A 26,251-nucleotide genomic window follows, 5' to 3' on the forward strand; every position below is an offset into this window, starting at 1 on the left:
GCCCCAGTCTTGCGGAAACCCATTAGATCCAAACACGAAAATTCGCGGTTCGATATCCACCCAGAAACGCGTGAGCCGGAATCAATATCTCCCTTCTCTCGGCCCCTCCGGTCTCTCTTTTTCCTCTCATCCTCCTCAGCCTTGCTTGGGACTTATCTCTCCTCTCTACAATTGTTCTAAAGTCCTTTGATCTGCTTGAGTAATACGACTATCATTATACCCCTCTTCGTCTTTCTAGTTCCTCAGTTTCACGTACTCGCCGGGTCTCTTCCCGCTGTCCTGCAAGATGTTTGTCTACAAGAGAGGTATGTTTGAGCCATATCAGCCTAGCACAGATTTCTCTCTGTCTTATTTGTGATGTGGACGCGTCGTCCTCGAATCTGCACGAGATTTGAATCGCCGCCACTCGCTGGACGAAGTTTGCTAACGCATTATTAATCACAGATGGACGCAAAGAACGCGTGCAATTTGACAAGATCACGGCTCGTGTCTCAAGGCTGTGTTACGGTCTTGACCCGGAGCACGTCGATGCTGCTGCTATCACGCAGAAGGTCATCTCTGGTGTCTACCAAGGTGTCACCACCGTCGAACTTGACAACCTGGTATGAACGTTCATGTTCCCAACGCACTGTTCTATGCTGATACCACTCTTCAAAGGCTGCTGAGACCGCCGCGTACATGACCGTTACCCACCCAGACTATGCCATCCTTGCCGCTCGTATTGCGGTCTCGAACCTCCACAAACAAACTAAGAAACAATTTTCTCTCGTCATCTCAGATCTCTACCACTACGTCAACCCAAAGAATAAAAAAGAAGCACCTATGATATCCAAGAGCACATACGAAATTGTGATGAAACATGCAGAAGAGCTCAACTCTGCTATCGTGTACGACCGCGATTTCAACTACAACTTCTTTGGCTTCAAGACTCTTGAGCGATCATACCTTTTGCGACTAGATGGAAAGGTTGCCGAACGTCCTCAGCACCTGTTGATGCGTGTTGCTGTTGGAATTCACGGCAGCGATATTGAGCGAGCAATCGAGACCTACAACCTGATGTCCCAGAAGTACTTCACACATGCCTCCCCGACTCTGTTCAATGCAGGCACTCCTCAGCCCCAGCTGGCTTCTTGCTTCTTGGTCGATATGAAGGAAGATAGCATTGACGGTATTTACGACACACTGAAGACCTGCGCTCTGATCTCAAAGACCGCTGGTGGTATTGGCTTGAACGTCCACCGCATCCGTGCCACTGGCTCTTACATCGGCGGCACCAATGGATCATCCAACGGTATTGTTCCCATGCTCCGGGTGTTCAACAACACCGCCAGATACGTCGACCAGGGAGGAAACAAGCGTCCCGGTGCCTTTGCCATCTATCTGGAGCCGTGGCACGCTGATGTTTTCGAGTTCCTGGACCTGCGCAAGAACCACGGAAAGGAGGAAGTGCGAGCTCGTGACTTGTTTTATGCTCTTTGGACTCCCGATCTGTTCATGAAGCGAGTCGAGGCCAACGGTGACTGGACCCTCTTCTGTCCCAACGAGGCTCCTGGTCTGGCCGATGTCTACGGTGACGAGTTCGAGGCTCTTTATGAACAGTACGAGAAAGAAGGCCGTGGTCGCCGAACCATCAAGGCTCAGAAGCTCTGGTACGCCATTCTGGAGGCCCAGACCGAGACTGGAAACCCCTTCATGCTTTACAAGGACGCTTGCAACAAGAAGAGCAACCAGAAGAACTTGGGAACTATTCGCAGCTCCAACCTCTGTACCGAGATTATTGAATACACTGCTCCTGATGAGGTCGCTGTTTGCAACTTGGCCTCTCTTGCCCTGCCTACTTTCGTCGATGCTGCCCGCGGCGAATACGACTTTGGCAAGCTTCATGAAGTTGTTGAAGTCCTGGTTCGCAACTTGAACAAGATCATCGACATCAACTACTACCCTGTGCCCGAGGCCAAGAAGAGCAACTTCCGCCACCGCCCGATCGCTCTTGGTGTCAACGGTCTGGCTGATGCATTCCTTGCCTTGCGCCTGCCCTTCGACTCCGCCGAAGCCAAGCAGCTTAACATCCAAATCTTCGAGACCATCTACCACGCTGCGCTGACCGCTTCTTCGGACCTGGCCAAGGAATACGGACCCTATGAGACCTACGAAGGCTCGCCCGTTTCCCAAGGTATCCTGCAGTACGACATGTGGGAGCGTACCCCCACTGATCTGTGGGATTGGGACGCCCTCAAGGCCAAGATTGCGCAGACTGGTGTCCGCAACAGTCTTCTCGTTGCGCCCATGCCTACTGCCAGTACCAGTCAGATTCTGGGCTTTAACGAGTGCTTTGAGCCTTACACATCCAACATCTACTCTCGCCGTGTTCTTGCGGGTGAGTTCCAGGTTGTCAACCCTTGGCTGCTCAAGGACCTTGTTGACCTTGGTCTCTGGTCCGACAACATGAAGAACCGCATCATTGCGGATGGCGGTTCCGTGCAGAACATCCCCAACATCCCCGACGACATCAAGGCTCTTTACAAGACTGTGTGGGAGCTCTCGCAACGACGAATTCTGGAGATGGCCGCGGACCGTGGTGCTTACATTGACCAGTCTCAGTCGCTTAACATCCATCTGAAGGAGCCCACCATGGGCAAGATTACTAGTATGCACTTTGCTGGTTGGAAGATGGGCTTGAAGACTGGAATGTATTACCTCCGTACGATGGCTGCCTCTGCTCCTATCCAGTTTACTGTCGACCAGGAGCAGCTCAAGGTTGCCGACACCAACATCGCACGATCAAGCAAGAAGAGGGCTGGTGGCATTGCGGCTAGCACCTACTCGGCTGTTCCCCGTGCTCCTGCCGGCCAGGTGAACGGAGCCAGTGAAAACGCCACAATTGGCATTTCCCGCGAGGCCGACGTCAACAGCGAGGCTGACAACTCAGAGGAAGAGAAGAAGGAAGGCGAGCCCAGCGAGGCGGACATCTACTCGCAGAAGGTTCTTCAATGCAGTATTGAGAACAAGGAGGCCTGCATTATGTGCCAGGGCTGATTCATTGTTTTTGGTTCAACGGTGTTTTACTTTAATGTTGGGTTCCTTTGTACTTATATCACGGGTTATGGATATTGTCTTTATGTTTCATTTTTCTGCGTCATGATATTTTCCTTGGCCGGGCACATTTTACACCTGTCCAAATCAACTGGCCGGGCTGGTTGTTATGGTTGTCTACATACTTAGGTAGATTGGTTTGCAATCGAATATGTATCTATTCATAAGCTGGATTCCCATCTAGACTGTCGGTGCATTATTCAGGGCCAAAAATGCGGACCTTTGATTCAGAACTGGGCTCGAGTACTAGAATTGGTCAATGAAAGCGGGGTGATCACAACGGTGAGCAAAGAGTCGTGTTCTGGCCCCATTGACCCTGTGCTGCAAAGGACAGAGGTTCGCTTCAATTGTTCATGCAGCAGAGTATGACAGACGACGGGCCACATTGTTTTGCCCCCGTGGATGAAACAGCCCTCGAGCATGAATTCTGACAATGCATATATACATCAGGCTGTGACTGGTTCCATACTGTCAGGACAAATTCGCGAGAATTTTTTTCGTGAAGCAACTGCCGCCGAGTAAGAGTAAGACATCACTAAGACACCAAGAAGACGAGCCCTTGTCATAAAAATACGAGCCCACTGCGCCTCTGAAACCTCTCAAACCCAGATGCGCCAGTCAAGTGGCGCAATCCCGGTCACCGAAGAAGGCCAGGAGAGGCCAGGCCAGTACAGAAAGCGAAGGCGAAGGCGAGGGCTGATCAAGCAGCGAATGGCGCGATGGCTGGTGGACAGGAACAGGATCCATCGACATTCCAGCGCCTCCAATTGCTGTTGAAGGAAGGCTTTCAGCCCACGTCAGAGGGGAAGAAACTTCAAGGCCCGATGTGGCCCAGCCGCCCAGGGCCGGCTGCCAAGCGTGGCTTTCAGGCACCGTCTTACTCTTTGGAGTTGGACCGTCTCTTTGGCTGCTGATCCCCCTGGCGTTTCTGACCAAATTTACAAGCAAAGGAGCGCTAACAAACCTAGCCTGGTTGGCGAGCAATGTTGGCAACCGATCCAGACCCTGCACTGAACCAGTCTGGTTATTTGTTTCAGCCTGTTGAGATCGCTCCGAAGGCCCCGAGCCTCGAGGGGCATTCCCATTTCCCAGTGGGTTGGACAGGTCAGAGATGAGATGGCAGCAGATGATTTATCGGTCTGCATACTCCGTGCAAATGAGCAGAGGGGTGGGAACCATGGGAGTTTGTGCGGTAATCAAACGGCGGTTGGGCGTGGGTCCTGCTCTGCCACACTCTCGGGGATCATTGGAAGGCAGCGGTTCTTTGTTGCCCGCGTAAGATGGAGACTGTAAGACAGCCAAACACATCGAGTAAAATGAGATTAAATACCGCCCAGACCCTCGCGTCTCTCGTCTGATTTCTTCCGCTTCTTCTCTCCATCCTCGTTTTCATCTCATCCGCTCATTGACAAGCGTCTGCCACTCCCTTCTGCATTTCTGCAGCTTTCACTCCTTCATTCCAATCCCTCGATCCCGTTGATTACGAGCTGCTGTGCAGTCGCTATCAACTGTTCGTTCCTTGATACACCAGGGCGCTTGTCTGTCTCTTTGCTCCGGTCCTTGAATATATAACACCGCCAACGCGACATCACCACACAATGGCACCCCTCATCAAGTCTCTCGCCCTTGCTGCCACAGCCCTTGCTGCCCTGACTGCTGCTGCCCCCAGCCATGGCCACAGACACCACCACAAGCGCGGCGAAGAGGTTACCGTCTGGAAGACCGTGACCACCGTCGTCTGGACCACAGTCGACGTTACAACCACCATCACCGCCGGCCAGGAGGCTCCTCCCACCACCATTGTCGAGTCCACTGTCGAGGAGGCTACTGCTCCTGCTGAGCCTGAGAACGAGCACGAGCCCGAGACCACCTCTTCCTACGTTGCCCCTTCGACCACCAGCAGCACCAGCACTGCCAAGCCCACCTCGACTGCTGAGCCCGAGGTGCCATCCGTCGATGCCAACGTGCAGGTTCCCGAGCCTACCACTACCAGCACCACCGTCTCCACCGAAGCTCCCGCTCCCACCACGCAAAGCACCACCATTGTTGCCGCTCCTATCGTTGCCGTCGAGACCTCAAGCGAAGAACCCGAGCCTGCCGCTACGTCTTATGCCAGCTCCGGCTCCAGCTCCAGCTCTAGCTCCGGAAGCAGCGGCTCCTCTGGCCCTTGCTCTTCCGAGTCTCCCTGCACTGGTCAGATCACTTTCTACGACACCGCCACCTCCGCGAGCGCCCCTAGCAGCTGCGGCACGACCAACGACGGCAGCAGCGAGAATGTCCTTGCTCTTCCTGTTGGTATCATGAAAGACAGCGACTGCGGAAGGACTGTCACTATCAAGTACGGCGGCAAGACTTCCACGGGCACTGTTGTCGACAAGTGCATGGGCTGCGACGACACCTCGATTGACCTGTCGCGCCACTTCTTCAGCGAGTTGGCCTCGTTCGACGCGGGCAGACTCTTCGGTGTCGAGTGGTGGTTGGATTAGACTCGCTTTGCTCTATGTCGTTGTTGTCTTCTTACCGTTCTTACATTCGCTATACCATACTTTTTCTCCTTCGTATCTCGTGGATGACTCTTTGAGCGTTCATGCGATCATTTATCGTTCATGTTTATAAGATTTATGTGGTTGTTGCAAAGTTATCCCAACCAAGCCATTTGTTATCTTTCATGGATCAAAAGCAGAACGGATGAACATGGACAGGATCTGGAATCCCGCTGGTTTATGACGTTACGAATCAAGTGTTTTCAGCAAGCTGTCTGTAGTTTTGTAACTATTATGATAGACAATGACTAGTAGACTGTTAGTAGACTAGACTGTCGGTCTGACTTGCATTGATCGGCGACATTGACCGATGGAGCTGTTCGGTAAAGGGTTCACGGGTGCATAGCCGACGGTCAGCTGAAGGATCCTGTGCGTGCTGAGTTGTCGATGCAATAATTGATTGCAGTATTAGCTCCTCCGTCCTCAGAGGGAATTAATTCAGATCGGTTGTATGATGGAGAGATAACCTTAAGCTCGGCTTCCCCGGGTTCAGACCCAGTGGGTTGGAACAAGATTCCGGGGTATGTCAGTAGTAGACCACCACGAGTCGAGTGCATCATAAGCATCGACCAAACTCTGGATAACGGTCAGGAATGATGACGCCTCGCGGGAGCATCCATGATTCCCAGGTCTCAACCAAGGTCCGGCCTCGAGCATCGAGCATTGGCAATTTATTAAAATGCAATCCCTTGACCCACGCGGCACGACGCCCTGTTTTCGACTTCCCCTCGCTTCCGACCTCTTTTTTGTTTCTCCCTCGAGTCGCCCTCTGACTCTTCTCTCTGCCCCGGATTCTCTGGCTGTCTACTCGTGTGCTCTCAGTATCACCTCGAGTCCAGCCTCTCCACTCTCTTCGTTGTCTAGCGGGGACAAGTGGACACGCCTCCAGCGGCCATGGACTTCTCGCACTTCCCCAAGTGAGCCGTTACATCATGGAGGACCGCAGACCCGAAGTCCTCGTCGTCTCCATTGTCTTCTTCAGCCTCGCTACCATATTCGTCGCCCTCCGCTTTGTCTCGCGCATTTGGATTGTCCGGAGACTCGCCCTGCACGACTATTTGATGCTCGTGGCGTGGGTATGCTTGCATGGCCCAATTACCTCGGTCCCGTCTCGCAAACTGACAGTGATCTTTCTCACCAGCTTATTGACCTAGGATTTTCTACTGCGCTGTTCTATGCCACCAAACAAGGGCTCGGTCTCCACGATGTCGACATCCCTGTCGCCTCGAGATCGGCCCTCAGCAGCGCTAACTATGCCTTTACCGTTCTATATGTGAGTTAGTCCTGCAGCTGGCCGGGATATTCCGCTCATTTCCGCGCGCTTGTTTAGAATCCCGCCTTGATGGCCGTCAAGTCCTCCATCCTCGTCTTCTACCTCACCCTCACTCAAGGCGAGAAGATTTTCCGCTACGCAAACTACGCCACTTTGTTCGTTGTCAATGCGGCCGGCCTGGCGCTCACGCTGGTCAACATCTTCCAATGCCGACCCGTCGCAGACGCATTCGCAGCGCAGCTCCCCGCCGATGCGCATTGCACCGATATCCTGACCTTATACCTATCCTCGTCGCCGGTGAATATCATTACCGATCTAGCGATCTTGGTCCTTCCGAACCCGATCCTGACGCGCATGCGGCTGCCGCGGAAACAGAAGATTATCCTCGTGATCACTTTCAGCTTTGGCTTCTTCGTCGCTGTCGTTGATGTTGTCCGCATCGCATACCTGCAGGAGGCTACCACCGATCGAGAGATCGCGTTCCGGCAAATCCACCTCCAAAATTATGGAGGAGAAGACTTTGCTTGTACGTCCCGCTGGTCCCTTGGTTAAACAAACGCTGACTTCCGTAGGGTATGCGTCGCTTTCGTTCATGTGGTCCGTTGTGGAGGTCAATGTCTCGGTTATGTGTGCCTGCGTTCCCAGTCTGAAACCGCTAGTTGCCAGGCTGGTCCCGAAAATGATCCGCGACAGCATTGGGGGCACTCAAACGAGTCCGTCTGACCCTCTACCGCTGCCGGCATCAGGACCACATATGCCAACCGCAGATGCTATCCTCGAGGAGACGGTGAGCCCGGCGATTCTGCCAGAGATTGCCACTGTGCCTACTGTAGCTACCACATTTACCGATACTGAAGCCAACACGACCACGATGACGAGCACTTCAGACCCGCGCAGCATGACGTTTTTCGACTTCGTCAACATGAAGAAGCCCGCGAATATGCTTAAATTGAGCAACAAGGAATCAATAGCCCCGAACGCTATCACGACCGTCCTGTTCTTCCTCTGGGGCTTTGCTTACGGTTTTCTGGATATTCTCAATGAACAGTTCCAGGAGATTGTGCGCCTGGACAGCTGGCGGTCGCTCGGTCTTCATTGCGTATACTTTGGCGGGTATCTGATAGCTCCACCGCTGGTTGGACGTACAGTGCTCAAACACTGGGGCTTCAAGGCGACCTTTATTACCGGCCTGTGTTTCTACGCCTGCGGGTCGTTGATCTTCTGGCCATCCGCCGTGTTGACTTCCTATTCTGCATTTCTCGTGTCCAACTTTATCACTGGATGCGGACTTGCTATTCTGGAAACTGCAGCGAATCCGTTCATCTCGCTCTGCGGACCGCTAGAGAATTCGGAAGTACGATTGAATATATCTCAAGGGGTTCAAGCTGTTGGAAGCGTTCTCTCCCAACTACTCGCCAAACGCGTCTTATTTCGCAGTGTGACTGATGTCTCCTCACTAGTCGACGTGCAATGGACATACCTCGGAATCGCATTGTTTGACGTCCTTCTAGCAATGGTATTTTACTACTTACCAATCCCGGAAGCGTCCGACGAAGACCTGGAAGAACTAGCTAATCGGCGACGAGACGACAACCGCGCGGCGCCGTTCGGAATTCCAGTCGTCTGGATGACCCTCGTCCTAGGCGTCTGGTCCCAATTCTTCTATGTAGCCGGGCAGGAAGTCTTCTCCACCAGCTTTGAGGACCTCATTACCGCCGCTTATTCTAGTCCCCCGCTCACCGAGTTCGATTACCTCACAATCGGCCGGTCCATCTTTGCCGTCGGCCGCTTCCTCGCAGCGTTCCTACAGTGGTTTCTCAAACCCCGCTGGATCCTGCTTCTCTCTTACATCGGCATGATCGTCTTCGCCGCATTGAGCATGCACACTACAGGCAATGCAGCAATTGTGAGCGCCATGATGGTTTTCCTCTTCGAAAGCGGCGCCTTCAGCATCATCTTCGCTATTGCCCTCCGCGGTACAGGCCGGCATACCAAAACAGCCGGCACTTTTCTCACAATCGCCATCAGCGGCGGCGCATTCCTACCTTTTGCGCGATACGCTGCGCAGCTCGCAACAAACAGTACAGCCGACTCATACAGCGTCCTCGTTGCGCTATTTGCGGCTGGCGCTCTGTTTCCGATATATCTTAATCTTGTCCCGGCCGCTATGAAGCAAGTCGATCCTGTGCCGAATGAACACCTCCGGCATACCCGCCGTCGCAGCCGCCGACACAGTCGCGGTCCACGACCGAATGTTCTTCCGCGCGAGAAAGCCAACCCATCCCAGGGCGGGGTGTATTCGCGACGGCGAAGCGTCCTCGACGATCCAGACCCCTTGCCCAGTGTGGACTTTTCCGGTCCGAATTCTGCGGCAAGGTCGAGATCGGACTCCGTCGAGGATGCGGGCGGGGGCGACCTCGCTGCTGAAATTGACGTCGTGGATTTCCAGCGCACCCGGACAAAGGACATCTCTAGTACGAGTGATGAGATCTCGCCTATATAATCTTCTTTCGCCTCTTCTGTTTCTTGGTTTCTTGGAAGATTTCTATGTTATGTTTTGCAGTATACGATGCATGAAATGATACCCGGTGGGATTTTGGATATATACATAAGATGTTTTCGATTTGGGCTTCAACTTGGAGTTTGGGCATTGCATCTTTTGCATTCTTTTTGGCATATATACACATATATATACACCTGACTGAGCTTTGCATTGGCCTGGTTGGCTACATCGCGGATGGCTAGGAAAAGTGGTTTATTGCATCTCTTGCCTTTCTCTCCTCTAATTCTTCATGTTATATATGGAATGCATTTAGTCGAGCAGGTATTCGGAGAGCCAATCAATACACCACGGTATCTTCCCTTGGAGATATGGCAGGGCACATGTCTAGGATAGCTCCCAGCCTTCCTCGAGTGATCTACGTAGTACAAATGTGAGAATAATTCCAAAGCTATTTCAATCCCTACCCGTCCGTGGCAAGGAGGCGCATTCTTACCCCTGGGGAGGGAGGGGTATTCAGCGTCTGAATATTAATCTTAGGTAGGGAGGCCACAGCCTAACAGGACACATACTTCGTACATTCCATTCCAACCTCCTTCCTCCCCCGGACGTAGAATGCATCAGTCTCACCCACTTCTTTACCTTTCTGGCAGCCCTTACAGCCACACTCGCCCTTTTCATCCCACCGCTTACCCTGGCAGCACGACAACTCCCCAGCCCCGTCGGTGGCCTGCTTAACACGGATGCCGGATAGTGGGATTATGAAAAGCGTCGGTTCGTTGCAGGGGGGTTTGGCGAAGCAGGCGGGGAAGATTGCGCCTTCTTGATTTGTTTTCTGGGAAGGGGCTGGAGCAGGTGCGGCCTATGGGTGGGTATCTTAGCCGTTTTCTATCCAGGTTAATTGTTGAGTTAAGATGTTGAGTGCTGATATGCTTTTTATGTATGGGACTTGCGGGAAAGAAAGAGAGAGCAGGATAGGGCGAGACCAGGGAATTACGGTTGGAAGAGGACTTTGGCCTCAACTACTCACGCGTTGATAATGATAATGAGAACAGAAACGGCATAGGATAAGAGGCAAGCGTCTATGGTCTCTCTCTCCAAAACCATTCTATGATTGAATCATGATATCTTACTTTTATATCCTTCTCTTCGCAATATCGTATGATAGTATACCATCCAATTCATTCCAAAACAATCCACCATCAACAAGGATATTCACGAATAACCAACTCGCAGCCAAATCACTGAAACATCGTATCCATATCCAAATCAAGAAACTCAGGATTCATCTCAGCAGCATTCAACACATCATCAATGCTCTGGTCTCCTAGTCCCAGACCACCCATTTCATCCCCGCCCCCGCCCATATTCATATTAACATCCATATCCATCCCCACGGCGGCCGCCGCATTATCCATAATCTGGTTGAGGTTCGCCTGCTCGTCGCCATGGCTCTGCCCCTGGCCTTGTGCATGCGCATTGCCCGACGAGTCCATATTCATATCCATGCTCTGGTCTGGCTGGCCCGTGCCGGAGGGGTCAAGGTGCATATTCTGCATGATGTTCATGTTCATACTGACGGGCACGTTCATGTCCATGTTGACGTTGACGTTCATGTCGAGGTTCGGGGCGACCTGGGCCGGCGGGGCAAGGAGGGTATTTACGCGGCGGTAGAGGCGGACAACGAGTTCGGCGCGCAGGGGGTCCTTTTCGGATAATTTGGGGACGGATTCGTGGATGAGGTTTAGAGCGTCGCGCGGGGTGAGGAGGGGGTAGCGAGGTGGGTTGTCGGAGGGTTTGGAGGCGGCGTGCTCGTGGTGCGTTTGGAATTGGTCGAGCGCGTAGGACTCGGGCAGTGGGGCGGAGACGAGGCTCGCTGCTATGTCGAGAGCGATGTCGGCCGTGCCTGTGTTTGACTCGGTTTGGAACTTGAGTTCGTCGAGGAGCGCGGATAGAATGCGGGGGGCTCCGACCGTCCGGATGGCGGTAATCATCTGGCGGTGGGTATAGGATGGCGGGGCCATTGTGGCATCGGGGCTTGTGCTCCAAAGGATGAGAGACTGAAATGTTGCCCGGAAGCTACCGATGAATCCACCGGGGTTATGCGAAGACCAAGATTCGAGCTCGGATTTGTGGCAGCTTCCTGTCCGCTGGAAGGAGAGGCATGGATCTAGAGCGTCGAGAATGGGCTTGATGTCTGTCCGTGTGGGATGGCGGGCGCGCACGTCCTTGAGCTGTTCTTCTAATGAGCGCGCGGTGATGTTCAGGACTGTGAGGTGGATTTCGCGCCCCTCGCCCGATATTGAGGTAGGTGATACTAGCGACTGGAGGGCTTTCAGGGGGATGGTTGGGTCTGCTTCACTCTCCCAGATGTGATTGCCGAGCCAGGTGAGGGCGACGACGAGGGAGGGGAGGAGGAAGGGTTCGAGGAGGTCTGGTAGTCGATTGTTAAAATCAGGTTCTTGAATCTGGGAGTTGAGAGCTTACATTCGAACCCGCCTTTCAGCGTATCGAATTCCAGCTTTCCTGCTTCACATGCACCCAAGCTCTGGCTGAAGAGCGTCGAAACAAGCATGTAGAATTCCTGCGGACTGCACGCCGACATTGTCTCCTCGCTGATACCCTCGGCAATGAAGAGAGCCGCAATCCACTCGCCTAAGTTCTTGTTTTGCTTTCCGGTCAGCTCCTCCAGCTTTTGACTGGACGAACCTCGTTCAATCAACTTGATAATGAACGAATTATTGTTCGTGATACCGAGATCATACGGCCGTAGGTCGTACCGGTACTTGAACGTCAATACCAGTAGAAGAATGCTTCCGAACTCGTCGTACACCGGCTGACTCTCGCCCTGGTCTTCGTCCCAGTGCCAGGAATCGAGCAGCGCGCAGAGCGGCTGCAGGATCTGCTTTGGGCTGCGGAATAGCAGCATAACGTCGAGGGACTGCGGCCGGCGAGATAACGAGTTGCAGATATTCTTCAATGTCATGGTTTCTTTTTGCATGCAGAGGTCATGCATAACCTGCGACATCAGCATAAACACCACCAAAGACACTGGGGAAACGCACCTCGGTAATAGCGCCGACAATCGCGCCGGCATTGCCCTCGGTCGATTCAATATCACTGATCAACTGCTCTGCGCGTTCGTGATTGGCGCTAATCTGCGCCTTGAGGTCATCCTTGACATAGGAGCCTCCAACAGGCAGTGTCTGCATTGGATTTTCACCCAGCAACCGCTCGATACTGGACTCCGGTATCAATTTGTGTGACGCGCAGGAGAAGAGGAACTCCTGCCGCACATCCGACAGGGCGGTGTTGCCCTGCATAGAAAACATCTGAGAGAACGACGGGAAGGTGTTCGGGTCTATCCGGCTCAGGGCGTGGCTGATGCACTCTTCCATAGAGAAGGTTACCATTGAAACGGCCAGCAGGGCCGCGAAGAAAGGCGGTAATTTGTTAACTAAGAATGAGCGGAAGAGGAGCATAGTACGCGCGGACTCGTTGCGGTACATGGCGTTTGATAAGACGTCAAATGACGCGGTTATAATCTCCTCGATGAGGACGTCGTAGTGATCCTAGACCGTGAGCCAACGAAGATGGAGTACGCAAGCAGGAACTTACTGCATAACGATTGTAAAGATAGTTTAGTAATATACTGTCATCGACCAAAGGACGTCCGACAAGCTGAACGGTCAGCTTGGAACTTCTGAGCAAGTGAAAAGCGTACCATCGCATTGACATAAACGTAGAGACCAGCTCTAGAGTGTATAGTAGGCCCGTCCAACACGGACGCCTCAAACTGCAGCGCATTGACATTGACATCTCCCATCATCGACACCTCCAACTTGGACGGTGGCTGGCCATACAGATTGAACTGCTTCTGCAGGCTATCCAGCCGGCTGTGCAAGGGCGGATACATATCAGCACAAAGAGGAAGATATGCCGTAAGAGCTTGGCCAAGCCGTATCTTGAGTGCTGCAAAATATCAGCCATGATCTAGGATTGATGGATAAAGGGGGCGCACCCTCATGAGAGTTCGCGGAGAGAACTTCCACACCCTTCGTGGTCCCAGTCAAAACCGAAAGTAGGATCCCAACAGCCTCAAACAAAAGCATGGCATCAGGCGACCCCATCATCCCAGCCGGCTGGTTCGCATCCAGCTGGCTATTATGCCAGGCAATAATTGCCTGGATCCAATCGGCAATAGCAGAAAAGGTATGGATAACCTCAAGGGGCGTCTTAACCGTCGCCCCCGAATTGATAGACAGCATCGCATCTTGGACAATGCGGATATCCGTCATCAGAGTATAACACTTGCCCTTAGCCTTCGACTTCTTCTTCACAGACGCCACATCAGCGCCGGGCGACGGCTTGTCATGGATAGACGAGTGCTTGAGTAGGCAAGTCAGCACGGTGGGGACCTGGACGCGCCCCATCTTGCAGAGACAGTCGATGTACACGGGGAGCAGGGGGTCCCATTTTATGCCCGTTGCAACACGCGCCTGCAGCAGGGTCTCTGTGAGCGCTGAGTCGCCGATCGGGCAGCGCTGGAAGAGCAGCCTGCTCAGGTCCCTGAACTCGGCGGCATCGATCCGATGCAGCAAACAGCGCTGCACGAACGCCCTCCATTGTTCGCTGGCCATGCTCTGGCGTTTGCGGGGCTGTCTAGGTATCCTTACTCAGCCAGTTTCGAGTTGCGGGATTTTGTCCCAGAGCGCGGGCATCTTGTTGGTCGCGTCAAGCTTCCTTCATTGATTGAGATCGTGGAAACATGCTCGTCACGTGAATTTCCGCGTCACATGATTTGGACATATCGGCCAATCATGACGCAGAATTAGTTGTGTGGTTGCTTTGTCTAGAGTTCAAACTAATTAATTCTACAACTCGTGGACAAGATGCCAAGCAAGATGCGTAAGGCGTGTTCAAAATGATAAGTTAGTGATTTGGTATAGCGAGTTTGTTCAAATGTTTCTACATTGGTACTTGGATAGAGTAAGTAAAGGTGAAAACGTCTATGGTATAATAAGGTAAAACTATGCAAGAATGTATCTACAGGTAAAGCATAGTAGAAACGAATCCGGCGCCTCTATCCACGCTAAGAATGGAAAGATCATAACAAGACAGAAACCCGAAAGGCTGAACAAACGTAGGAATCATCATCATGCATCAACATCACCCATCAAGGGAGGAATCTAGTTCCACCAGTCACCCTGGTCCTTCATGGCCTCGACGACCTTGGTGAAACCAGCAATGTTGGAACCAGTGACGAGGGAAGGCAGGACGCCCTCGGCAGGGGTAGCGAACTTCTGAGCAGTCTCGAGACCGTTCTTGAAGCAAGACTCCATGATGCCCTTGAGGCGGGCGTCGACCTCCTCGGTGGTCCAGGAGAGGCGGGCGGAGTTCTGGGCCATCTCCAGACCGGAGACGGCGACACCACCGGCGTTGGCGGCCTTGCCGGGGGCGTACCAGATGGCGTCACCGGGGTTGGCGTTGCGGTGGGCCTCGAAGATGTCGATGGCGGCCTGGGTGCAGCCCATGTTGGAACCCTCGGCGATGTAGCGGACACCGGACTTGATGAGGGCCTCGGCTTCCTCGCCGGAGACTTCGTTCTGGGTGGCGGAAGGGAGGGCAACCTCGAACTTGCCGGAGATGTTGGTCCAGGGGCGGGCACCGGGGATGTAGGTGAACTTGCCAGCGAAGGCGGAGGACTCGGCGAGCTCGGAGAGCTGCTTACGGGCGACCTTGAGATCGGCGATGATGGCAATCTCCTCGGGGGTGAAGGAGGCGGACTCGTCCTTGACAATGAGAGAGCCCTGGGAGTCGGAGAGGGAGACGACGGAACCGCCGAGCTCAATGACCTTGAGGGCGGCGTACTGAGCAACGTTACCGGAGCCGGAGATGGCGACACGCTTGCCGGAGAAGGACTCCTTTCCGCCAGTAACGTGCTTGATCATGTGCTCGACGTAGTAGACGACACCGTAACCGGTGGCCTCGGGGCGGATCAAGCTACCACCCCAGGTGCCGCCCTTGCCGGTGAGGACACCCTCCCATGAGTTGCGGATCTTGCGGTACTGGCCGAAGAGGAAACCAACCTCGCGGCCGGTAACACCGATATCACCGGCGGGGACGTCAGTGTCCGCGCCAATGTGCTTGCAGAGCTCGGTCATGAAAGAAACGCAGAAGCGGCGGATCTCGTTGTCAGACTTGCCCTTGGGGTCGAAGTCGGAACCACCCTTGCCACCACCCATGTTCACTAGAAAGTGGGTCAGTACTCTCGGCAACTAATTCCGGGCGTGACATGATACGTACGTCCTGTGAGAGCATTCTTGAAGATCTGCTCGAAACCGAGGAACTTGAGGATAGAAAGGTTGACGGAGGGGTGGAATCGGAGACCACCCTTGTAAGGACCAAGAGCGGAGTTGAACTGAACACGGAAACCGCGGTTGACCTGGACCTCACCCTTGTCGTTCTCCCAAACGACACGGAACTGGATGACACGCTCAGGGACAGAGACGACCTGGAGGGCCTTGCGGTACTCGGGGTGCTTCTCGAAGAGGGTGGAGTTCTCGAGGGTCGAGGCAAGCTCTGCGAACGTTAGCCATGGTCAATGGAGGTCGGTAGCGGCGGTCATACCCTTGTAGGCCTGCTCGAATTCGGGCTCAACGGGAAGGTTAGACATTTTTTCTCGGGGAGCTTATCGCTGATAAGATAATGTGTCAAAAGACAAAAGATGCGCTATGGAGCCCGCGAGAAGTCAATTGAAGCAACAGAAGTTCAAGACTCTGATGGATGAAAAAGAGACCGGACAGAGGGGCACACGACCGAGTTTAAGTATGACAGAGGGGTCGGGTGGTGGGGGGGAGGCGGAGGGCGACCTGGCGGAAAACAACGAATGAGTATACAGCCGGAGTCGGACGAGAAGATCCCTGGGTGCGGCCACGGGAGGCAACTAAAATCTGGCGGGAAAGTCGGCTGCCGGCCTGGCTCGGTGGGAGAGGCGTGAAGGCCCGGGGATCACTGGTCAACCAGGTTCAGTATCGGAAGAACCATAGGACTGGATAGGGAGGGCTAAGCACGAAGCTAAAACTGGCGAGTCCGAATTTCGGGGCGTTAGTCGATCGATTAAGGTCACAGTTTCAGGTCCTTATCTCTGGGCGGAAACCCACCTGCTTGCGGAATCCGGGACATTCTCGTGGCATTAGGTAAAAGTTCGACAATTCCCCATTCACGGGAATACACGGTGGCCATCTCCAGCGGCGACGTTGCAAAACTCCGTTGTCCGTAGCAGTGGACTCTGATTGCCTGGAGGGAAGGAGAAATGTGCTCCGGGGAGGGGAGAGAGGATGCCAAGCTTGTTCCTGGCCCCACGTGCCGCTGCTGAACGCCCTCTTCTGTATGGCGGGGGATGTTCGACTAAGAAAGGACCTGATCACTGCTCCACATCTATTCTAATCTCTGCTATACTACAAGCCTACGATGGGATTCAGTTTTTGTGAGAACCTCAATTGAATTAAAACCACGGAGTAGGCATGAAAATACACAAGCAGATCCGTCTCCGCACTTGCTCCCCTGCTCCGGGGTACGTCAACACACAGCAGTTACTCCAGTAACTGCCCTCATCCTTATCAGTCGGGTGAATAATCCAATGACCAAACCAAAAAGCATGCATGGATCAACAGTTGTCCTACACTCACCGACGCCTCGATCAGCAATGACCAGCATAACCCGTGGGGAGTCGAATCTCGGCAATCGGCAGCGGGCACTTTCGCACTCCAACTTGCCACTCTTGAAGCATTCACCGGGGTAAGCGCGCGAATAATATGCCGGTTTACGCTGGGAAGACGCAAGGTGATGCCGCTTCAGGCTTAAGCCTCGCTCGATCGGCTGCCAAGCACCAGCTAATGCAACCTTGACCCTGCTATTGGTGCGTGCGCTCTGCTGATAAGCGATGACCAAAGCCGATATCTAAGAGCAAAGCCCGTACTTTTTTTTGTAAATAATCTGATGGAGGTGGGAGAAGTTAGAACCAGAGAATCAATATGTGCTTGGCCATCGGCGTTTGGCAGCAAAGAACCCCTCAAGCAAATTGATCTCGGACTGACCAACTCCTACCCCACTGCCGTGCGATAACCAGAGAAAGAGAGGTGTAATTTCTTGATGTCAAGTGGTACTTTCCAGAACTGAGGTCCTGATTACTCCATAATGCCTGCCGATCTCTGGGAAATCACCGGGGTAGGGTTAATGCCCCCATACCCCAGAGTTGCCCTTATCTCTAACCCCGCGCTCCTCCCTTGCACGTGCAGTATGTATGTCGATTCTTCGGGCAAACGGTCGATTTCCAGCTCGCCGATTCGACTTTCTTTCCCTTCTCACGCTGCTCCGGGATCGTACTCTTTGACGTTGAGGTCACTTGATCGCTGATTTTCGTCCTTCCCAAATCCGCAGGCCTTCGTCGTCGATGGCGGCCGAGATGACTGCATGCCGAGAACTTGCTTTGGGATATGAACAAATCATGATCGCATAGTGCTTAAGCTTCGATCCTTCGATCGCCGAACAATCATCATATCCGAACATCGGTGGCTAGGCAGCAATCTGAAGCGAATGCGATAGGTATACTCCAGAGTAGCGCACGGAGCCTTCCGTATGCAAACCATGATGCAGCTTTGAGAGAGAGTATATCGAAGTTTATTTAGTGGATCCACGATCATACGTGACACAAACCTTGTAGTAGTATGAGAGCTTGGGAATGAGATTGGCCAAGAAATAATGGCTTTCTTGTGTTGAGCTGGCGACCAATTCCAAGGCTTGTTTGCGATTTAACCCTAGGCGCTGAACACCAGAAGCGAGGCCACTTGACTATCAAGACCTCCAGTCCTAATTGCAACTTCGTATATGCATGGAGTCGGCAACAGCAGCACCCCTGCCTCTGATTTGGGCATGAAGGTCAGGTCCCCTTGCCCTGACTGAGTCACTGGGTGAATTTCATCTGCGATATTGTTCCACCATGAAATGGGGAGTGTGGCAATCAATATTGGTATTCAGGCGCGGTGCTCTGGGCACTGGAACGCGTTCGGGGTTTGTTCCACAGCGATGGCACTTTTGCATACATCGCGGACCGGTCTTGCGTGTCGTGTAGTACACTGCAAAGTGATTCTGACTGTATCCAATTGACATTCAGGAAATCTGCTCGCGTAGAATAGACAGCAAGTTAGTTACACCCAAAAGTGATGCTGGGTTCCAATATTCCTGCGCCCTGGATTGCTTTCCCTATCAAGCGTACATAATATGGGGCAGGATCACTCGTTTCCCGTCAAGTACCTGTGTCGCACTGGTGTTCAGGGTACGAGGGAGGTTGCGTATTTGTTTGCGCATCCACGGAGCTTTTCTTATCGATAGCCCAACCTCGGTCTTTTGGTCTTGTTAAATCTCGAGGCGACCCTGGCCTTTGCATCCGCTGTTGATGCCTCCCGAAGACGTGTTTGCCAAACAGCCAAATCTGTTTGACTCAAGGCCAATTGTTGTTGTGGTGCCATCCCATGATAATGAGCATATAGCAAAGAAACTTCGAACCAGGGAATACCTGAAGAAACCCTTCATGGCCTGCAGACGTCGTGGCGGTGCCGGCTGGAGTTGCACGAAGATATGCACATGCGCCACAGTGGCGAACTAGCCAATGCGGCCATATCCTTCCAAAGTCGCAGGTTCCAGTGTTCGAATGAGAGTCCAACGGTTTTCAGCAACGGGCTTGCGGGAATCAAGGGGCAAGTGGACCATTTTTCTTCAGAAGGAAAAAGACTGTAGGGTGGCTGGAAGATTGGCCATGTCAATCGCGTGGCGTCGGAGGCATACTGTCTTGACCGAGTAGAAGTAAACAAGCATAAAGCCGCGCCATTTAGCTGGTAGGATAAACAAGATCTTCTCATGGTCAGATTCACCGTGATGGTGCAAGGGTGATTTGGGCTCGACCGACCCCAGCTGAAGGATCTGATCCCTTGAAGCAGAACAAGCCTGGTGCCACGGATTGGAGGGAAATGTCGGTCTCAAAGCAGAGCATTGCATGGCGCGAAAAAGTAGTCCATGGGTAGCCCAGAGGCTAAACAACCATGTCTTCCCTAATCAGAGAAGTGGCAGTCAGCAGACCCGATATACGATACTTGGTATGCCATGGCGTTGCCGACCACAAAAGTGCTCCATGCAGCAGAAACCTGAGAAGAGGATTTTGGGTGTGTCACATTCCACTGCCCATAGCCTTCTCAAGATCGAGAAGACACAATTTCTGCTACTCGCTCATCCACTCCTAGCTCACCAACCAAATCGGCATAGATCGTGACCTGACCAAGCGCCAGAACCACAAAGCGATTGGACGCCAAACTAATGGATACGTCGAAATATGTCCATCTTCATCGAAGAGCCTCGCAAGGAGTCGGGCTCCAGGGGTATCATGCTCGGCAGGGCTCCAGCCGTGCTTCCATCCCTGTCGGTCTGCATGGCCTCGAAAGAGCCCGGCGAGCTGAGAGCGAGAGACCGAACTCGTGCGGACAGTATTGACGCCGTAGGGTATCGGGAAGGCTAGGGAGCCGCACTCATTCGTTAGACCAAAATGATGATGGGCGATCTATTGATTCCTCTAGATCAGGATGGTAGTTCGAGGCGTCTGCTCCTCGGGCCTTCCGCTCAGCACTGTTAGAGGACACGGACGGCTCCTCAAAAACTGCAAACAGTTACCAGGTTGTATAGTTCTGTAAAGCCGATCGACTTGGCCTCTTTTTGCTCCTTGCTAAGTGCGACCGGTTATATCTTGACGTCAGGTACCAACCGTACCTAAGGAGTAGACAGGGAAGAATTGGAATGTGCTTGGGTGGAGCTACCCCAAGGGAGTCGCGGTGGAAAAAATAACAAAGACCCTAAGCTGTAGGGTAGAGGAAGCCGCGATATAGTTATGGCTCAATCCAGCGACGGGCATAGTAGATGTCGATGCATAACCAGAAGACAGGCCGGGCGCCTCGTTCTGGAATAAGAGTACGGAGGTAGGTACATCGGTTTTGATAGAAGTTTCTTACCGTATCGTACCGGTTACTGATACCCGCACTTGGCCGGGGACAAAGTGGGCTAGGCCAACGAACCACTCAGAGAATGTGTTTACTTTCATTACTCCAGCTGGCGTTGACTTGCACAGTACGGAGTACAGTGCTGCAATGAATCAATAATGGTTATTGCAGGTCAGATTTATCTAGTCCATCATGGAGGCCAGAGACGCTCTATTGATTTCTAACTTTTCTATCGTTTCTAGAACCCTGGTACATCGGGCAAACACATGGCTCATCGGTGCCTGAAAATGGATAGAAAGGGGCAACACGGAGTCGCGCCCCTTACGCCATACCTACCTTGTCAAGAGACTCAAGACGTTCTGGGACAAGGATTCTCACCCCAGCTTTCTGACAGCGATGAAGGATGTCATGGAGGCGAAAGGATCCTAAGGTTCATAGACTGGTCTCCGACCGCCGACCTGCGTATACTATATAGCCTGCCAGGGAGCGCCAGCCTATGATGGTCAGGCAGGACAATACTGGAAGCCTGCTCCGAGTTCCGTACGGAGTACAGCGCTCTCCCAAGTTTCCCCTAGCCCGGTTCCTTGGGTCGAGCCGTCGAAGCCAGGGCGAGCCCCTAACCACGATCGGCAACTGCGATCGAGAGGCTGGAGGCTTGGAACATCGAATCTCGAGCTAAATCCTTCGAGGTTGACCTGCCTAAGCTGGCCCGGTCGCCGAGGGAGACCGGTGGCAGGGCGCTTAGGAAATCGAAAACAACAGGGATCGGTTTTGAGAGCTCGGGATGGGCTGCAGAGAATCTCGATCTCGAATCTCGATGGCCCTATCGCCGTTTCCGGATCCACCGCTGGGCAGGAGGACACGCGACGAGCCGTCGACCCTGGTTTCTATGTCGGACTCGCTGACAGCCTGCATGGGTAGTACCTGAGGCTCGTCGGTTGGGGTTTTATTTTCTTTGAATGCAAGGATTGGGCTTTCTATTGCCAATCATTTGCTTTTTGTTGAGAGCGTTGGATACACTCTGATATATCTAAGTCACTGCGGCAGACTGTGCTTGACAGTGGAACGCCATACTAGGTTATTGAATCCAGGAAAAAAGCAAAACTAAAAAAAAAAAAAAGGAACAAGGGCGCGCGCAAACCAATGAACAACCGCCAAACGAGCCAAAAGAGTACTTATACCGACAACCAGCACTTATTGGGTACCGGAACCCAACCCTGATATTTTTTTTGTTGTGTCTATCTGACCGTTGGCTCTGCTTTGCTCTGGCTGTTTCTCTCCGCTCCTTCCTCAAATCTTCCTCTTCATCTCCTCCGTTGTCCTTCATATCTCCGAGTACGTCTCATGCGCCCCGTTTCATATCTTCAGATGGGCCCTCCGTATCAGAAAGCCCGTATACATCATCGTTCTTTCCTTCCCTCGCCTCTCTTCTCTTCCTCAACCATCTCTGTCTTTTTCTTGTCATGAATGGTGCTTGTCGTCTTCATAGATGGCATCACCCAGCAGATGTCCATGAACGAGTCTCACCCCGGTAGAGGACTAGGTTCCGCGATCCGAAATCTGTTCCGCTCCTCCTCACCCTCTCCTCCGCGACGTCGCGTATCGCGTCTGCTGCGTCGAAGTCGGACTGTGGTCGCCAAGTACGTTCTCTTTGCTGTCTGCTCCCGTTCGCGCCCGCCTGCCAGTCGGTACCCAATGCGTTGACTTGTGTTTCAGAGTCAATGCTGCGCCGCACTTGCCCGATTCCTTCTACCCACCCGCCTCCCGTTGCATCATCGCGTACCGGTTAAACCTGAAACTTTGCTGGGATAACCCGAGGAACTCGGAAAAAATGAGATTGGACGTGGAAGAACTGTGCTGAAACAATGTTCTCTTGAAACAGACACTCGGAAGAGCAGACAGCCCGTGCACCAGGGCCAAAAAGCGTCTCTCCCGATCCAGACCCGACGGCGATGCTAGGACTCTCCGAAACGCCTCAAAGTGCGAATCACGACAGTTTCGACATCTTCGAATGGTATCCCCATTACCAGAATTGCCAGCGTTACTTCCTGGACCATGCGCAACACAGCACACCTGTTCAGGCGGTGTCCGCCTACGTGAACATTCTACTTCCGTTTCAACGACAACCTTATCCGGCTCATAATGCCTCTAGCGGGCCACTTTCGAGTACGGCCGACGGGATTACCCCGGAATCTTCATCGACGTCGAACGCACTACCACCGCCAGTTTCTCTGTTGCCGTACATTCGCCGCCTTGTAGCGACAGGAATGGATTATCCTGGGATGCTCCATGGATTCTTCGGTGACGACTGGCAGGCGGGGGTAGGCCCGTTGCACGAAAAGGAGCGTTGCAACTATCTGCTCGCGGCGAGGAGTGGAGGATGGGGTGTGGTGAAGAGCGAATACGACATCTCCCCGCTGGAGACGATTCCCTTTTTACGGCCCCTACAAGGACCCCTGGAGGAGGAGTTTGTGGCGGCGTATAAAAGCTGGAGTGAGTGGCTTCTCTTGAGAGACTGGGAATTTGGACCTCGGGCGCCGGACGGCCTGCAAGATTCATCCTCTCAATCCTCACGACCACAGAGTGCACGAGAATGACGTGATCATGGACGAGGAACGCCTTTTTTGTGATCGGCTTTCTTGACGTTTAGCCCTGATATGCATTTGCAGGAGCAATACTACGGTGTTCAATTGTCCCACTCAATAGCGACTGGTTCAGGAGAGACAATGAACCGGCCCCCTCGACATATTTGCTGTGAACGGCTCATCGCGCGCGCGAACCCGCAAACTACTCCATCCCCTAAAGGAGGCGAGAATATGTCATACTCGTAGATCCTGCATTCAACCCCTGCCGAACCCCCTGACCTCTGGGACGCACAGTGGCTGCCTATGCTTGAGGTAACTGCCAGCAAGCGAACCAATAATGAGCCGACTTCCACAAACCACCGAAGTATCTATGACGACGATGTGGATTGTCCTCGGGAATAACGCGGGAAAAAACTCCCTTCGAAGTCGATGAAACTTCTTCGAAGCCAAACCTCGAATCAGTACTAGTACACTGTGGTACTAGACCGATCGTGACCCCACTAGTTTGTCTTCTGCGCACCGCCAGTGGAGCAAAACCGCACGTTGGCGTCTTTGGGTTCGGAGATTTAACTGAATCCTGTTCCCTGACAGCCACTTTCCAAAGGCGGACTCAGAGATCGTCCATCTATTTATACAAAGCGCGAATCAGGACTTCCACAATGCGCATCCATGACTTTCTGATCTTCAGGCCCACTTGCGTGATAGTAACTCTTTCTGGAAGGCTTCGATAATGGCTGCGGTGGCGTTGCTGAACTACGGAATCAGCAATTTCATGAATTGGCCAGTCAGCGTTTTCCATGTCTCAGCAGAAAGCATATGCATTTTGATCTTCGTTGAGCAAAGCACGCGTCCACAAAATTGCCTTGAAGTCAAAATGAACGGAGAACTGTCTTGACATTGGCGGCTTCCTACCGATATCTTTTTCAGCACAATATCCAGGATACCCTGGCGTATACGGCTCTACGCTCACCCGGCGTTGAACAGAGTATAGACGAACTATAAAGATATGAAACAGATCAACTCAGTCCACCGGCAGGGTGACTTCGTGACAAAGGCATGAATAATCAAGTAATTGTATCACTCAAAGGCTCTGCCCCTTTTCTAGACGCATACTCTGTACTACCTCGGTTTTCCATCCATGATGCTTCAATGTGCTGCGAGTCATGGAAACGACCTGTCACTGTCAAAGTTCGACTAGAGCAACCACCCCGAAGCTGAACCACCGCCTCTACATATAAGGCGATGCATACTGAGTAGGGAAATTCTCAGGGCAAGTCGGGCTCAGCAGCGTCTCTCCGACCCGTCATCGCTTACCATGCAAGCCCTGTGAAGGGCAGGGTTTTATGAGGTGAAAGATGATGATATTCCTAGGATCTTGAAGTAGCTAAGGATGTTCCTCTACCGCCTAGCTTACATAATGCGGCAGAAAATTGTTATTATTAATAGTGCCGGGGAATAGAGAAGTCTATGTTCTTGTAGACTAGATAACAGGAAAAGCGTGAAATAAAAATAAAAAAATTATGCATAAAAAGAGAAGAAGCAGGGCAAGCAAACATAAAGGTAGAAAAAATATAAAATTTTATTATAAAGTCTTATTTTGCATATAAATTTACTTAACATGCTTAAAGTTATATTTAGTAATAAGGTTTTTATAATTTATATTATTAGTTTATACCTATTTATTATAATTAATAAAATAACTAAGATAGCATATAAGGTACTTAATATAAGGAGTTTATAAGTAACTATATTTATAAATATAATAATTAAGTAGTTTCTTAATTTTATAAAAGTTATTAAAATTAATATTTTTAATTACTGCAAGCGGAGCAGGATAGTAATAATTTTATAAATTTTTTTTAAATAAAGCAGGTTTAAGCTGCACTATAAATACTATAAAATATATTTTTTAGTTAGGTGGTAAATTTTTTAGGTGGTAGGCCATGCGCCTAATATATTTTTTAACTTTAAAAGGGCTAGTAAATTATTTAGTAAATTTAAATAAAAAATAAGCAGGCACAAGCAAAGTATATTTATAATATAAGCGTAAATAAATAGGCTAGCTAATAATAAACTTAATAAGCTTATATTTTTAGTTATAGGCAACCTTTATGCGGATAGTAATAAAATTTAATACTTTTTTAGTATTAAAGCGCGTAAAAAAATCCTAATTTTACTAAAAAACTTTTTACAGGATGTTTTAGGGTAAACATAAGTTAATTTTAAATAAAAGCTTGTGTGGCATAAAGTTTATAATTTATAAGTAAGTAAAATTTACTATAAAAATTATGGCTAGTAAGATTACTAGCTATAAAAAGCCTTAAGTTATTATATAATAAATTATTACTTTTACTTTTTATATTATTTTTTTAAAAAAATTATTTATTTATAGGTAAGCTATGGTAGCATAGTGCTATATTATATTAAAAATAAGTTTAGTAAATATTTCTTGCTAAAAAAAATAAGAACTTTAAATCTTAGTTAAAAATAAAGCACCTTAAAATACCTTAGTTATAGGTATAATAATATTTTATAAAGGTAAAACCCTATTTTTAGGTAATTTATATAAAATATCCTGGAAAAAGGCCAAGGTGCTTAATAAACTTATTTATTATAATAAGTAAAATATTAAAATAAATAATATTTTTTTAGGTGTAGGAATATTCTTAGCATGTTTGTTAGGCGTAAATTAATAATAAAATAGTTTTATAGTAAAATTTATAGTAATTATATTAAATAATATGGCTGCTATTCCTATAGGTTACAAAGAACTAAAAGGTTTATAATACTTAATAATATTTTTAAAGTATAATAAATAGCAAGTAATATAATTTTAAAAAAGTGTTTAACCTTTATATAGCATAATATTATAAAAAGCCTGCTAATAAGAATTTAGGCCTTAATATTCATGCTTATTATAAATTATATAAAATACCTCCGTGGAAAGTAACTAAGAAATATATAACTATAATTTTATAAGTAAGGTAGGCATGCTATTAATATTCACTATTTTTTAATATTTTATGTAAAGTATACTATTTTTATTTAATAAATATAAAAGGGTATTAGTTTAATTATTTTCCAGGGCCTTAAAAATTACTAAAGCATAAAAATTATTTTTATACTTATTTTTTAGGTGTTGCCGGAAGCTTTTTAAAATAAATAAAAAAAATAATATATAATTATTATTAGTACTTGCTTTAGCTAGCAAA

The 26,251-nt window shown here is 50.6% G+C and overlaps 6 protein-coding genes across 6 annotated transcripts; 4 read left to right on the forward strand and 2 right to left on the reverse strand.

Annotated features, from left to right (window-relative positions):
* Positions 1-286: 286 nt before the first annotated feature.
* Positions 287-3,036, forward strand: DSM5745_10985 (ribonucleotide-diphosphate reductase subunit RNR1; the record flags this gene model as incomplete). The annotated part of the gene is made up of 3 exons (XM_026753001.1): positions 287-305; positions 445-602; positions 658-3,036. The coding sequence occupies 3 exons, from the start codon at positions 287-289 to the stop codon at positions 3,034-3,036; spliced, it is 2,556 nt and encodes an 851-aa protein (XP_026598324.1).
* Positions 3,037-4,691: 1,655 nt separating this feature from the next.
* On the forward strand, positions 4,692-5,579 carry DSM5745_10986 (RlpA-like double-psi beta-barrel domain-containing protein; the record flags this gene model as incomplete). The annotated part of the gene is made up of 1 exon (XM_026753002.1): positions 4,692-5,579. One exon carries the CDS (start codon positions 4,692-4,694, stop codon positions 5,577-5,579), a length of 888 nt encoding a protein of 295 aa, XP_026598325.1.
* A 989-nt stretch (positions 5,580-6,568) lies between these two features.
* Positions 6,569-9,412, forward strand: DSM5745_10987 (putative MFS monosaccharide transporter; the record flags this gene model as incomplete). The annotated part of the gene is made up of 4 exons (XM_026753003.1): positions 6,569-6,712; positions 6,778-6,909; positions 6,967-7,435; positions 7,482-9,412. The coding sequence occupies 4 exons, from the start codon at positions 6,569-6,571 to the stop codon at positions 9,410-9,412; spliced, it is 2,676 nt and encodes an 891-aa protein (XP_026598326.1).
* Positions 9,413-10,650: 1,238 nt separating this feature from the next.
* Positions 10,651-14,035, reverse strand: nut1 (putative RNA polymerase II mediator complex subunit Nut1; the record flags this gene model as incomplete). The annotated part of the gene is made up of 8 exons (XM_026753004.1): positions 10,651-11,843; positions 11,897-12,131; positions 12,190-12,383; positions 12,429-12,981; positions 13,028-13,090; positions 13,134-13,381; positions 13,431-13,797; positions 13,865-14,035. The coding sequence occupies 8 exons, from the start codon at positions 14,033-14,035 to the stop codon at positions 10,651-10,653; spliced, it is 3,024 nt and encodes a 1,007-aa protein (XP_026598327.1).
* A 563-nt stretch (positions 14,036-14,598) lies between these two features.
* On the reverse strand, positions 14,599-16,085 carry DSM5745_10989 (glutamate dehydrogenase; the record flags this gene model as incomplete). Its single annotated transcript, XM_026753005.1, has 3 exons — positions 14,599-15,659; positions 15,716-15,991; positions 16,040-16,085. The coding sequence occupies 3 exons, from the start codon at positions 16,083-16,085 to the stop codon at positions 14,599-14,601; spliced, it is 1,383 nt and encodes a 460-aa protein (XP_026598328.1).
* Positions 16,086-21,966: 5,881 nt separating this feature from the next.
* Positions 21,967-23,051, forward strand: DSM5745_10990 (uncharacterized protein; the record flags this gene model as incomplete). The annotated part of the gene is made up of 2 exons (XM_026753006.1): positions 21,967-22,094; positions 22,337-23,051. 2 exons carry the CDS (start codon positions 21,967-21,969, stop codon positions 23,049-23,051), a joined length of 843 nt encoding a protein of 280 aa, XP_026598329.1.
* Between the last annotated feature and the right edge of the window lie 3,200 nt (positions 23,052-26,251).

The sequence above is a fragment of the Aspergillus mulundensis genome (assembly GCF_003369625.1).
Source record: "Aspergillus mulundensis strain DSM 5745 chromosome Unknown scaffold_18, whole genome shotgun sequence".
Lineage (NCBI taxonomy): Eukaryota > Fungi > Ascomycota > Eurotiomycetes > Eurotiales > Aspergillaceae > Aspergillus > Aspergillus mulundensis.